This window comes from Sander lucioperca, chromosome 9, assembly GCF_008315115.2.
Source record: "Sander lucioperca isolate FBNREF2018 chromosome 9, SLUC_FBN_1.2, whole genome shotgun sequence".
Taxonomy (NCBI): Eukaryota; Metazoa; Chordata; class Actinopteri; order Perciformes; family Percidae; genus Sander; species Sander lucioperca.
The window spans coordinates 6,924,285-6,937,030 of NC_050181.1; the positions used below are offsets into that span (position 1 = coordinate 6,924,285).

Sequence of the window (12,746 nt, forward strand, 5' to 3'; positions counted from 1 at the left end):
ACACATGGAGGAGCACATGGGTCACGAGGTCAGATTCAAACCTGTAAAGTCCTGAGTACACAGCATGCAGCTAGCAGAACATCCCACGCCTGAGTAGATTTAATAGCCACGCGCTATGAAGCTCCAGCGATTGCTTTACTTAATTTAATTCCTTCGAACATGACTGGATTGCAGACACAGTGACATTAAGTAGTTTGCGAAAATAAAAGTGCCATTTAATCACACTGCTAGTTGGCCTCAGACAGCAGCTACTTAGATCCTGATGAAGATGTCAGCTTTTGATGAAGAGTGCAGGGGAGGGTTTCATCATTGTTTCACCAACTCAGCATTTCTGCTTTCTGCTTTTGTATATAAAATATGGACACAGATGTATGGATACTTTAAGGTTAATTCTTTATAATCAGAGCTCGGTGTGATCATATCTGCTTTCCCATAATTTCTGGTTCAAAGTGTGTAAGAGCTTTCTGCGTGACCACTGTCTGGTAGTCTTTGAACGCCTCTTTGTGGTTGAAAGGCTTACTGCAGAACAGCATAATAAATCCAGGGTTTTCTTGGGTCTTTATTCATGATGTACAGGAACTGTAGGTTACATAAAGCTGATCTGCTCTGTGACGAATTCTTAGAAAATTGTTGATAAAGCTTAAAAAAGCAAATGGTTTCGAACAATTGTCGGAAATGAATCAGTAAACAATCTGTTTGCACATCTGTCTGTCAAAACATCAATCTAAAAATGTCTAGCTTAATTTATTTGTTTTTGTAACAAAGCTATTACGTAAAATATATGTACAATAAAGGAACACATAAGACTGAAACAATTACAAGTTATACTATACATACCAATAAGGATATAAAATCAATACAGAAATTAACTATGATTTCAAGAAGGGACCTGTTGAATGGTTAATGGCAATTTGATTATTATACATTAAGCATTTACATTCTAATCTAAAAGTTCCCATGTTTACTCTGAAATATGGATTTGTGTTTACCAGGCCGTTTTTTCATGCATTCATGAGTTTTTCATTTGCATGAACACTAGATGGTGCTGAGAGAATATCAGTGAGGGCGACACCACCAAAACTGGGACATCTTATCTTATTCTTTTTCTGTCCCTCAGCGTGTATGATTCATTTGGATCCTCAGTACTGAAATTCACAAGGGATCACCTGCATCACATGCAGAATATTCAACCACATGTTTACATTTATGAGTCATTTTATACCTTGAAAAGCAGCATATTTAGTGGTTGTCTTGTCGTTTCCATAGTAGAGGGAAGCAGCTTGAAAACATATTGACTGTTTTTTATTAAGGTATGAAAATGATTATGCTGCCACTCATGGTGGACAAATGTGTTTCAAAATTATCCTGGAATAATCTTCTTGAATAAACCCTAAAAGACCAAGTACATAGAGCGTGTCTTACTCCACACATAAAATGAATTTCTAATATTTCTGCAAACATGTCCAAGTGAGTCAGACAGTTGAGGACATTGATCGTTTGATTCCAGCGACTGTCCTTGAAGCCATGAATCCGTCACACTTTGTCTCCATCTTTCATGAGCTTTTAGTTTCTTGTCTTTTCTTAGCAAGAACAAAGAAGCTGGGGGACCATTAAGACGTCAGGCTGTGTGCGAGAAATCTGCAAACCCCATGTCAGTGTAATTAGATGTTACAATTACAAGGCTTCATCTACAGCCCCCCACCCCCCCACCCTCCGTCTCTTAAGTCCACAGCCCATTCAAATTTAATTAAAAGAAGAGACTGTGGCAATAGGAGGCTTATTTGCCATTCCAATGAATGAACATGCGCTGTTTGACTAGAGGTCAAACAGTATTTCTCTGCATGTTTAAAAGGGAGAAAAAGCAGCAAAGCTTCAACACAAACAGACTACAGAAAATCAGAGAATAGGAGTTGTTCACTATGACTCTCTTAATTGTTTTTTGTTGTGTTAATTTGCCAGAAGTTTGTGTGTGTGTGTGTGTGTGTGTGTGTGTGTGTGTGTGTGTGTGTGTGTGTGTGTGTGTGTGTGTGTGTGTGTGTGTGTGTGTGTGTGTGTGCATTTAGGAGCCAGATATTTTTGAATATTTGTACTAATCAGCTAATGTTGGTGTGGCTGTGTGTTTAAATAGGCAACTGTTTGCTATCACTTTGACCAATATCAACTTTATAATGTTGCCCCCAAGTGGCCAACAAATCAGTAAAGTAATTATTTGTCTGTAATGTTGCATGACAATTACTGTACGCACATGTACTGTAAATGTACTGTATAATGTGTTATTTTATTATATTTATATATATAATAAAGGAACATGCCTACTTATTGGGACTTATTCACCGTAACCCTCTGGTTATTTTATATTAAGGACAAAATATACAACTTTCAGATTACAACCAGGGTAACTGAACAAATTAAACATATCGAATAAGCAAGTTAATTGAAACTACATTTCCAAGACATTCTTTTTGATTTCTAATAAAAAAGAAATCTGAAGGGGGAGGTGGGTGCCTTTTTGGAGGGAACTTGTGGGTTCGGTCTTGTAGAGTCTGCTACTTGTTTTCAGCCGGTAACATAAATTTGGCATAAGGGGAGAGAGAGACTTTTTGGAAATATAACAGTCTGAAACATCATCTATAAAGGATCATAATAAGCTTCTTGTAATTTCCTCACTGCCTTATCTGTGCGACACAGAGTGAAAACCGGAATTATTAGTTAAACTTCTGTATTTGGAACAGAGAAGAGTATAGAGGAGGAGAGAGTTCCCCCTGGAATAGTTTGACAAATGGTATGGCTCGGCTGTGAGTCTGGAGCTGGAGAGGGAACTCCGACAGTCTGGCTGTTTTTAGGGAGAGAAAAGGAAGCAAAAGTCGGCTTAACCACAGCAGAGACATCACCTGTCTGTTCCCGCTTTGTCATGTCCATGTACAAAGGCAGGCGTCGCAACCAGAGATGTGAGTATGAGACGTCAATCACTCATGACGAAGGAGTTTATGTCGCTGAAGTTATTGCTGCTAGTTTGGACAAAATGTCAGTCTACATAGTCAGTTCGAAGGTGTAAATATTTTTATTAATCCATGCGTTTCTTGTGGTATCACTTACCTTACATTAAAATTGCTCCACTACAAATGTATCCTTTTTGTAGTCCTAAGTAGACTACTAAGAGCATTAATGAACTATAAGTAGGCCTACATTTAGTCAAGTATAAATTTGATGTACTTTAAAGTACATCACACTACTTGTATTTCCCATTTTATGCTTCTTTCCACTTCGTCACTAGGCTACATCTCAGAGGGATATATTTTACCTACTTTTTGCTCCTACGTTTATCAGACAGTTACTTTTCATTTACAGATTTTATACATTAAACATATGGTTTATGTAATTTATAAAACATGCATTGTTTTAGATGAAACTACCGAACATACAGCATAGGCTACAGTTTTTAAAAATTAGCTGACAACATTCAGATGCTGATGAATCAGGAATACAATTCATATATTAAGGTAACACTTTGAATGTAGCCATTTTGCATAATGAGCAGTTTTACTTGTAATACTTCAGGTACAATTTGCTGCTAATACTTGTGTATTTTTATTTGAGTAATATTTTGAATGCAGAACTTTTTATTCACTACAACAGAGTTTTTCATTGTGGTAGTTCTGCTTTTACTTGAAATGATACTTCACTGCCAAAAAGTGATAATTTCTTGAGAAACTTTCCAGTAATTATTAATTGCTTAAATACATGTACTGTGTGCAGGGTACGTTGTTGATTGAAATCTGTGTCCACTGCACTGTGTTTCTTCTCTTTCTGTGGCTCAGTATGTGTCAGCATTTGCATGTACTGTAAATATGACATTTCTAAGTAGTCCTTGTTTAATCCTAACACTGTAAAATATTGCATTGTGGCTTTTGTCATGCATGGAAATTAAGGCATTGGGTTCTGATGCAAATCCTACTGGATAATCATTTACAGCACATGCCAAGGCTAATATGCTAATCTTATTCAGACAACATGAATGCCCTTTTCATCCACTTGTGCTTTTCACAGGAATTGTGTGAAAAACAATTTTTTCTCAGTGACTTGATCACAGGCAGGAGATTGTCGCCTAAAGCTAGTAACATTATTTTAATTGATTTAGTGACTGCAGTCTAAACAATTAGAGTGGTGGTGTTGTGATATTCAGAGTGTGGGTCCGGTGCAGAAGTGCCTTTGAGCAAAGTACTGGAGCTGTTGAGTTGTTGGTTGCACATCGCAGCGCCAGGTGTTGTGCACCTCTGATCATACAAGGCTGATGGAGGTATTGCTGCATGGTTTGCAGATCTGTGGGTAAATTAATAATTCATAATATTAATGAATCTCATATTAACATCTATATATTATTCATGATCAGAATCAATGATTTATACAGCCAGAGTAGTTTGCATTTCATTTCCTTAAATTATTACTATGTATTTAGATATATAAAGTCAGGACCGCAAAACAATTATTTATTCGCAATAGGCCTTATTCACGGCAGACATTTTGACACTTGTGCTACTAATAACATTAACAGCACTAATAACATAAATGGCTGTGATCTATCCAAAATAACTGCTTGTCATCAAAGAAACGCACCATATCTTCACAATCAAGCAGCCAAAATCTGAGAATATCTGACATATTTCCTTAATAAATTGACTTAAATCAGTGATTTCCAACCTCCCTTAAAGTGAAGCAATGTGTTGTGATCAGTTCAACCCAAGACAGATTTTTTTGTGCTCTTGTTTAATTGGAATAAGATTTAAAAGACCTGAAACAGTCACGACAAGAAAAAAAAGCCAAGATTAGAGGAGCATCTGAAATACATAATTTTAGGTCGCAGCATCATGTTTTTTTCTTCTTTTTTAAATTCTATTAATCCGCTTGTGAGATCTCAGATTAAATTTTGTGGGGGGGCACAACCCACAGGTTGGCACTGACATAAATGATTAATCAAATATCAAAGTTTTTGCATATTAATTTTCTGTTGATCAACTGAACGATTAATCACCTAATCATTATATTGAGCTGATGTCTAATCACGTATGCTGCTCAATGTCTCAACAGTCAACTCCTGAACGAGAAGGCCAGGTTTCAGAGTAGATGTTCAAGTAGTTTCAAGCAGGTGGCGGCTGCCAGTTTGTTTTCCAGCTGCTTGCACAGGAGTGATGGACCAGCTGCGGGTGTTAAAATGTTTCAAAGTGTTGCACTTAAGAGCCACACAGTTACATCATAAAGAAAAAACATGCCAAAAACGGAAAAGGAGGAGAAGTGCATTAACAGCGCAGAGATGAAAGACAAAATTATCTTTACCTCAGCCTACGGCAATATCCTCATTATCATTTAATGCAAAACTCAACACATACCAATGTTGAGATGTACCACAGCTGCAAAAACATTTTACCTTCTGTACTGCTGGTCTGAAGAACATTCACCCATGAATGATTGTATTCCCAGTGCAATATATTGAGTGCAGTCAACCCAAAAATGTAGCAACTCCACATCAGGCTCTCCATAATGAATCACAGCTCAACAGGTCTAATGGAAATAATTTTATTAGATCCTCAGGAGCTCGGGGACCAGCTGCCAAATGTATGCGCTGCCAGGTAACCATTTTCCTTTTACAGGGCGAAAGAGCAAAGTACAAGGAATTCATTAAGGAAGGACAGCAATTAATCCACGTGCCACCTTCTAACCATAACAAAAACTGTTAAAGCCCCGAGGTCCTCATCCTGTTTGGAATCCGTCAGGACGTAATACACTCTAGCTCACAGAGAGTTGACAGAGTCATTTGAAAAGACGTCAGTGATGTCTGGTAGCTTGCAAGGTATTAGTCTTGTCCCTTGTGTACAGTATAAGGCAAGCAGTTTGAATTTATAGTATGCATTGACAGGATTCAGATTAAAGGTATCTGCAGTTTTTTTTATGATTAGTCAAAATTCAAGTTTATTTAAGATATCTCTAACTACATTCTTACTAGTAAGAATGAGCCATTGAGTTGTATTGAGAATCTTATTAAAGATATGTACGTTTTGATTATCTGATGTGAATTACCATTAGAGCTGCAACTAACAATTACATTCACTATAGATGGCCATATACTTATTTTAAACCTAAAAAGTTAGCCTCCTCCTGACCCCCAGGCTAACTCAGAACTAAGCGCCATGTTTCTATGGTAACAATCAGTGGCACCAAATGACAAAAAAAGAGGAAAACATGGCTCCTGTTAACAGTGTTAGATGGGATTTTTTATTTATTTTTTTAAAGATTCTTTTGGGCATTTCAGCCTTTAATGGAAAGAACAGCTATATGTGAAAGGGGAGAGAGAGGGGGAAGACATGCAGGAAATCATTACAGGTCGGACTCGAACCCTGGACTTTCTGCGTCAAGGCATACACCTCCATATACTATACTGTATGTATACTTTTATGCTAATTTAGAATTTGACAGTATGCTAACTGTAACATTTTCTTCTTGAGTGAACGGAGCTGAGCGTTATGATGTGGCTTCTCGGTTAGCCATGTTAATTTACTCAGAATTCATGGCAAATTAGTTAAGATAGTCAAGAACTAGACAGCTTTGTGCAACGGATGGATTTGGACATCTATCTGAAGTCTGACTTTCAGTTTGATCTATGCCATAGTAGCCACATCTATCTTTGTGAAATCAACATGTAAATGCTTGATAATTACATTCATTATATCTACAAATGCATTGTTACTAATCACAACTGAAATACAATCTGCAATTGCATGATGAGTAAGAACAACACTGTAAACCCGAATAAGTTACCAGAACTCAAAAAAATTGTGGCAACTGATTGCCTCACATTTTTTAAGTTGATTAACTTAAAAGTCAAAATTTTCCAGAACTTAAAAGGTTGCTACTTGTACCTTTTGATAACAGTTAAATTATAAGTGCTCATTTAACTCAACCCTCTATATTTGCAGTTAATATGACTTACAGTTTTCTGTTAAGGCAACTCAATTATTTTCAGTTATGACTTAAAGTTTTGAGTTTTCAAACCACAGGAATAAGTTCACAGAACTTTACAAAAATAAGTACACAACCACACCAGTTTATGTTAACCAAACTCAATGTTTATTAGTTTGTGTTGTCATTGTTTTAAGTACACATTAGTCAAATATGTTGAGTTTGTTTACTTAAAAACGTGACTCAAAAAATGTTGTGGCAACCGATTGCCTGACTTACATTAAGTTTACCTAACTTAATATATCTAAAAGTCATGAAAGTCTGCTTTTGAACAGTTAAATTTAAAATGAAATACAAAAATAAATAAACATTTATAAATTAAAATAAATAGAATAAAAAAATAATTTTAAAATATACTTAAATTGTATATAAATAAATTTTAGAGATTTTTAAGAAGAAAAACTAAAAATTCTCTGATTCTAGCCTTCCAAATGTGTTCCTGGTCACTTAAAGGAACACGCCAACTTATTGGGACTTTAGCTTATTCACCGTATCCCCCAGAGTTAGATAAGTCCATACATACCCTTCTCATCTCCGTGTGTGTCGTAACTCTGTCTGACGCACCCACTGCTAGCTGCTGAGAAACAACCATCTTCTAACCGTATACATACTGACAACTATTCCCAGAAAGGGTGAAGCACTCCTACTTCTGCTACTTGGGCGGAGTGATTTGCACCTGAGAAGCCCCGTGGTGAGGAGCAGAGAGTTCGCCTGGAGTTCTGCAAGCAAATCACTCCACCCAAGTAGCAGTGCTTTGCCTTCTGAGAATATAGTTCCCAGTATGCATACAGTTAGAAGATGGCTGTGTCTCATGTGACCTTGTTATTCGTACACGCTGTGACTATAAAAATCACAACATGTAAATAGGAAAATGTTGGCATTATTTTGTCACTTATTAGGAGCATAGATGGAGCCAGTTACCTCCAGGATCTGTGCTAAGCTAGGCGTAGGTGCGTCAGACAGAGTTACGACACGCACGGAGATGAGAAGGGTATGTATGGATTTATGTAACTCTGGGGGTTACGGTGAATAAGTCCCAATAAGTAGGCGTGTTCCTTTAAGGCCCTAGGAAATAAATATCTATCACAAATTTCTGATAGAATAATTCACATTCATTGGATTACCTGGTATCTTTATCACATCTCTAGTTATCTTCCTTAACTTTTTGAAACTGGAACAGAGAGATGCAAAGGCATAAACGGATCTGAAACTGAACAATTAAAAGCATTCAAAGAGTGTCAAATTATAAATACTTCCATTTATAAATGTTCCCTGTTAATGATCTTTTCATTTGATCCCCAAAGTGTCAAGTTACTAAAGCCATCAAGCAAAATTAACATTACTGTAAAGAAAAGCAGCAGCACTTGAACCTTACTGCATGGTTAATCAACAATAATGCCATTTCTACAAACCAAAGCTTTACTGTTAAGGGTTTTTACTGTATTCATCTTTGTCATGAAAAGCAGCTTGCCTCCAGCAGGGTCGTTTGTTCTAAAACCGACGCAGCAGAAGTGGGCGAGCAGGGGGAGTTGACTCATGTTCCGTTAACAGCAATCTCCGTGTCTCAGACAGTCTGCTCACACAGAATTTAAAACGAGCGTCCCTAGAAGCTACAGAGAGCGCGGACTTGCAGTGTAGGAACTCGGTTTGAGGCACTATTATGCTTGTTTTTGCTCTTTTAATATGATATTGGACCTTAGCGGTGCACTATTGAAAGTTTCCATCAACAAAAAACTAACTATCACATACGAGGTGTCTGTTAGTGCTTCTACTAACATACGAGGTGTCTGTTAGTGCTTCTACTAACATACAAGGTGTCTGTTAGTGCTTCTACTAACGACTAATTTTCTAACACCGCCTTTAAGCGGGGAATGAGCGTGTGATTACTAGATTCATCCGTCGTAAAATTCTTCAGTGAGTCTGGTAGTGGTAGGTCGCTAGTTGTGCTGCTGGAGTGTGTAACGTTAGTGGTCGCTTAGTAACTAGCGACCTACCACTACCAGACTCACTGAATAAGCCAGTGAAGGGCAGGGGCTTGGAGAAGTTCTACACTCTCTGAGACAAACACATGTAAAAATGTATAATGTATAAAAGAAGTAAAAGTGAATGAATATTAATATTCAAAACTTACAATAAGTCCAGTGATGCTTATTGCTGCTGCGTAGGTAGTAACTTTCTGCAAGCCTACTGTCTGTTGCTTCCTGCCCAGAGTGATAGAGAAAGACATACTATCTCTATGGCTCTGTTCCCGCCTTGCTGCGTTGTTCAAACTTTTCTTCTTCTGTTTTTTTCCAAAGAGTGGTAAGGAATCAGTGTAGTATGCAAATTAGCGCCACCTTCTGCTTCGCAGTTTGAATCAGAGATTAACTCGGCATAAAAGATGATCCCTGCAGCTGCTGAACACTTAAATAAAAAAAATAAAATGTATAGGCTACATTAAACTGATGACAATAAAAATGCAAAAAATAAATACATTTTGTCCTCCACTAATGTCTAATGCATTTCAGACCATTTGCTGATTGCAATTTATTTATTATGATCGATTTTACTTATTTGGTGAAGCACTTTGAGATTTTATTGTATTTTAACATGTGCTATATACATTATTTAAGTTTATTTTTAAATCCTATTTGAAACAATAGAAATAACAGGACTTTATCATTCTTCGTATGTAATTACTTAATTCTATTAAGTTGCACTTAAGTTATGTTTTTAAGTTATGCTTACTTATACACAAAATAGTTCCATTTAATCAAAAATTATTAGTTAACAATACTCAAAAATGAAGAACATGTTACACCAACTTGACAAAATTAAGTTAGTAGAACGTTTTCTAAAACTTTGAGTATACACCACTTAATCTATTTAATTACTTTGAATGTTCAGGTTTACAGTGAATATTTCAAGATAATGTGAACAGAAGGTCATCATGTCCATGTACACACATTAATGCATATACTTGTGTGTATAAACCCAGACACATCCACAGTGTGTGCTTCCTCACCCTGTCACTCACAGTGCCCTGTTTGAGAAAACACACTCTCAGGTGTGATAAAAAGCCGAAGCTGCCTGTGCCCTTGAGCCGAGATCGGAGATTATTCAGGTCGTGTCAGATTTATGGGGCGCAAGAACGCAGTGTAGATTTAATCTGCGACTGCTGTCACGCAGAATATCTCTTAGTCGCACATTTGTATTCACACAGGTGCCTGGATGATCTCTTAATCAAATACTGCTCACCTGCTCACAGGATGCGTGTAACAGCAGAGATTGAGTTTGTTCTGTGCCAGGAGTGATGCTTTGCCTGCCAAAGATTGTGTTTAGGCATTAGTGCAGGGAGGAAATGTATTCTCTCATTACTTTTCTCAGGCTATATTACCTTGCATTTGAGCATTAAATATTCGAATATTAAAAAACATAACAAATTAAATTTGAATGGTGTGTGTGTGCGTGTGTACGTGTGTGTACGTACGTGTACACGTGCGCCTCTTCACTGGTCTGGCTATAATGACTCAGTTACACTCCAGAGACAAAGAGCTCAAGGGCACGCTGAGCTGAGGGGTCTCTATCTATATAAAATAGAAACTCAGGTCATTTAGCACAACTTCATTAATATGAATGCACCCAAACTGAGTCAGAGGTGCCCTGAGGTGGTGATGATTGTAGTCTTGAAGGATTCAGTGTGGATGGATAAAACCGTTCCTGAACTCCACATCGTTGCTGTAAGAGAAGCTCAATTAAAAACAAGGTCTGGTAAAGCCCGCAATTGATGCTTTCATCTTGTACACAGATAAGGGGAGGTGGTGTGAAAACGTTTGACCTCACACTGTGTGACAAACTAGACTGTGAATAAACAAAATTTCTGAATGTGTTCAGAGAAGGTTTCATAGTGCATGTTAGCTCTGTTGGAGAAAAATATGGCTTATTATATTTCCCCGATATAGTAACATGATAGAGCAAGTACAATCTATGTAAATCTCATCTCAATACCTACAGTATTTATTGTCAAAGGATTTTTATTGATGCTTCATTGCTCCAATTTGTTTGATGTTTTTGATTTATATAGTTATTGAAATTTCTTTTACGTGAAGCACTTTGTAACCCTGTTCAAATGTTCTTGATTACTTACATGAAAAACAATAAACCTAACCTTAAAATCCTTATCATCTTAAAGCTGCGCTAATCAATACTTTTATATTAACAGTTGATGAAATTTCTACAGTAAGTGGTATGTGGAAGAGGTTGTTTATAGAAATGAACTCGAGTGGAGCATTTAGCAGCTAAAAGAGAGTGAATGCTGAAACCTTGTCAGGTGAACAGAAACATGACTGAATGAATGCTAATGTTGCTTCATGGCTGCTGGATGTGTAAATGGGCACCTGTTTGACAACAATGTTTATATTTACATGTCAATGTTGTGTTTGTAGCTTATGTTGCTGCCCCCAAGTGGCCAAAAAAAGATAAGTAATGCAGCTTTAAGATTTGCATTATAGTGTATGAAGTCCTATTTTTAATAGTGTATGGTCTGCATTTTTTCAGCAATAGCCAGTAGAGCATTTTTAAAAGGGAACCTATTATGCTTTTCCGTATTTTCATATCTATAATGTTATGTCAGATTTTCATGTTAAACATTGCCAGAGCTTCAAATAATGAGGTAAATGTATTTCACAGAATTCCCCGTGAGCACAAACCTCAGATTTCCCAATGTTCTGAACGCTACGCTACGTCATAAGTCTCCGTAGAGCCCCCACATAAGCATAAATCCCACTTTAGGCTGCTGATATTTGGTCAGGGCCATAGATTCTAACTTGCACAAACCTCAGCCAGATAAAGGAAAGATGAGTCGGGCAGACTAGACTAAATATTACTAGATATTCAACTAAACAACCCCTTTGCCCCTTCACTCTCTCTGCTACTAGGGGTTACATTGGGGGGAGGAAAGGTTAACAAGGGGCATGCATTTTGGTCATTTTGCCAACAAGGGGGATGGCATCCCCCCTCAAATCGCCCACTGGCAATAGCCATTAAATATATGCATTCTGTAATTATCTCTTTATATAGCAGTCTTTGCCTGCTAAGCCAAAGGCGTGTTGTTGACTGTCGTCTTTTGTATTCTTTATTAACCCTTGTGTGGTGTTCATATTTTTGTTACACAGCCAATGTTCCCGGGTCTGGTGGACCCACCACATTATTAGGCTTTTAAATCAATACAACCATAACAATTTATGTAAAAATACTTAATAGATGTTTACTTTAGCTCAGTTACCAATGATATATACATCATTTATGGTTCATATTTGCCATTTACCCCTGTGAGATCACATTTATGATCATATGATCATTTTCGTTTTTTGTGAGAAAATAAGGAAATTCAGTTATATGATTTGAAGATTTTTGATCATTATTGGTTCTTATTTCTTAGAACTTAATCAGAACAGGTGAAAGTGCTTGAAATGTAACACTTTGGTAACTTTGTGTGGGAATAGCAGGTGCAGAAAGACTTTAGTTTCATAGCACCTACATTTAAATACACTCGGGTCCAGTAGACCAAACACCTCATATGTAATAGTTATGTGTAGGGGGGGGGGTGTACCATGTGCGGTCATTGAAAATAAGTTATTTTGTATGTTCTTTACAGAAAATGAGCCAAGGCCAATGAGTTTGAGTTAGAATAAATAATAAATAGCATAATTTTTCTTTTAGCAAACATTGAAAATGGGTCCCACAGACCTGAACAC

The 12,746-nt window shown here is 37.0% G+C and overlaps 1 protein-coding gene across 6 annotated transcripts in view; it reads left to right on the forward strand.

Moving 5' to 3' along the window:
• Positions 1-12,746, forward strand: part of LOC116045930 (RNA-binding Raly-like protein) — a 53,100-nt gene that overhangs the window by 21,755 nt on the left and 18,599 nt on the right. The window contains exon 1 of one of the 6 annotated variants that reach the window (XM_036005417.1): positions 2,731-2,948. The exons of the other annotated variants lie outside the window; for them this stretch is intronic. Within the exon in view, the coding sequence (XP_035861310.1) occupies positions 2,780-2,948 (169 nt within the window). The 5' untranslated portion in view covers positions 2,731-2,779. Of the gene's footprint in view, positions 1-2,730; positions 2,949-12,746 lie in introns of those variants that run through there. 6 annotated transcript variants of the gene reach the window in all.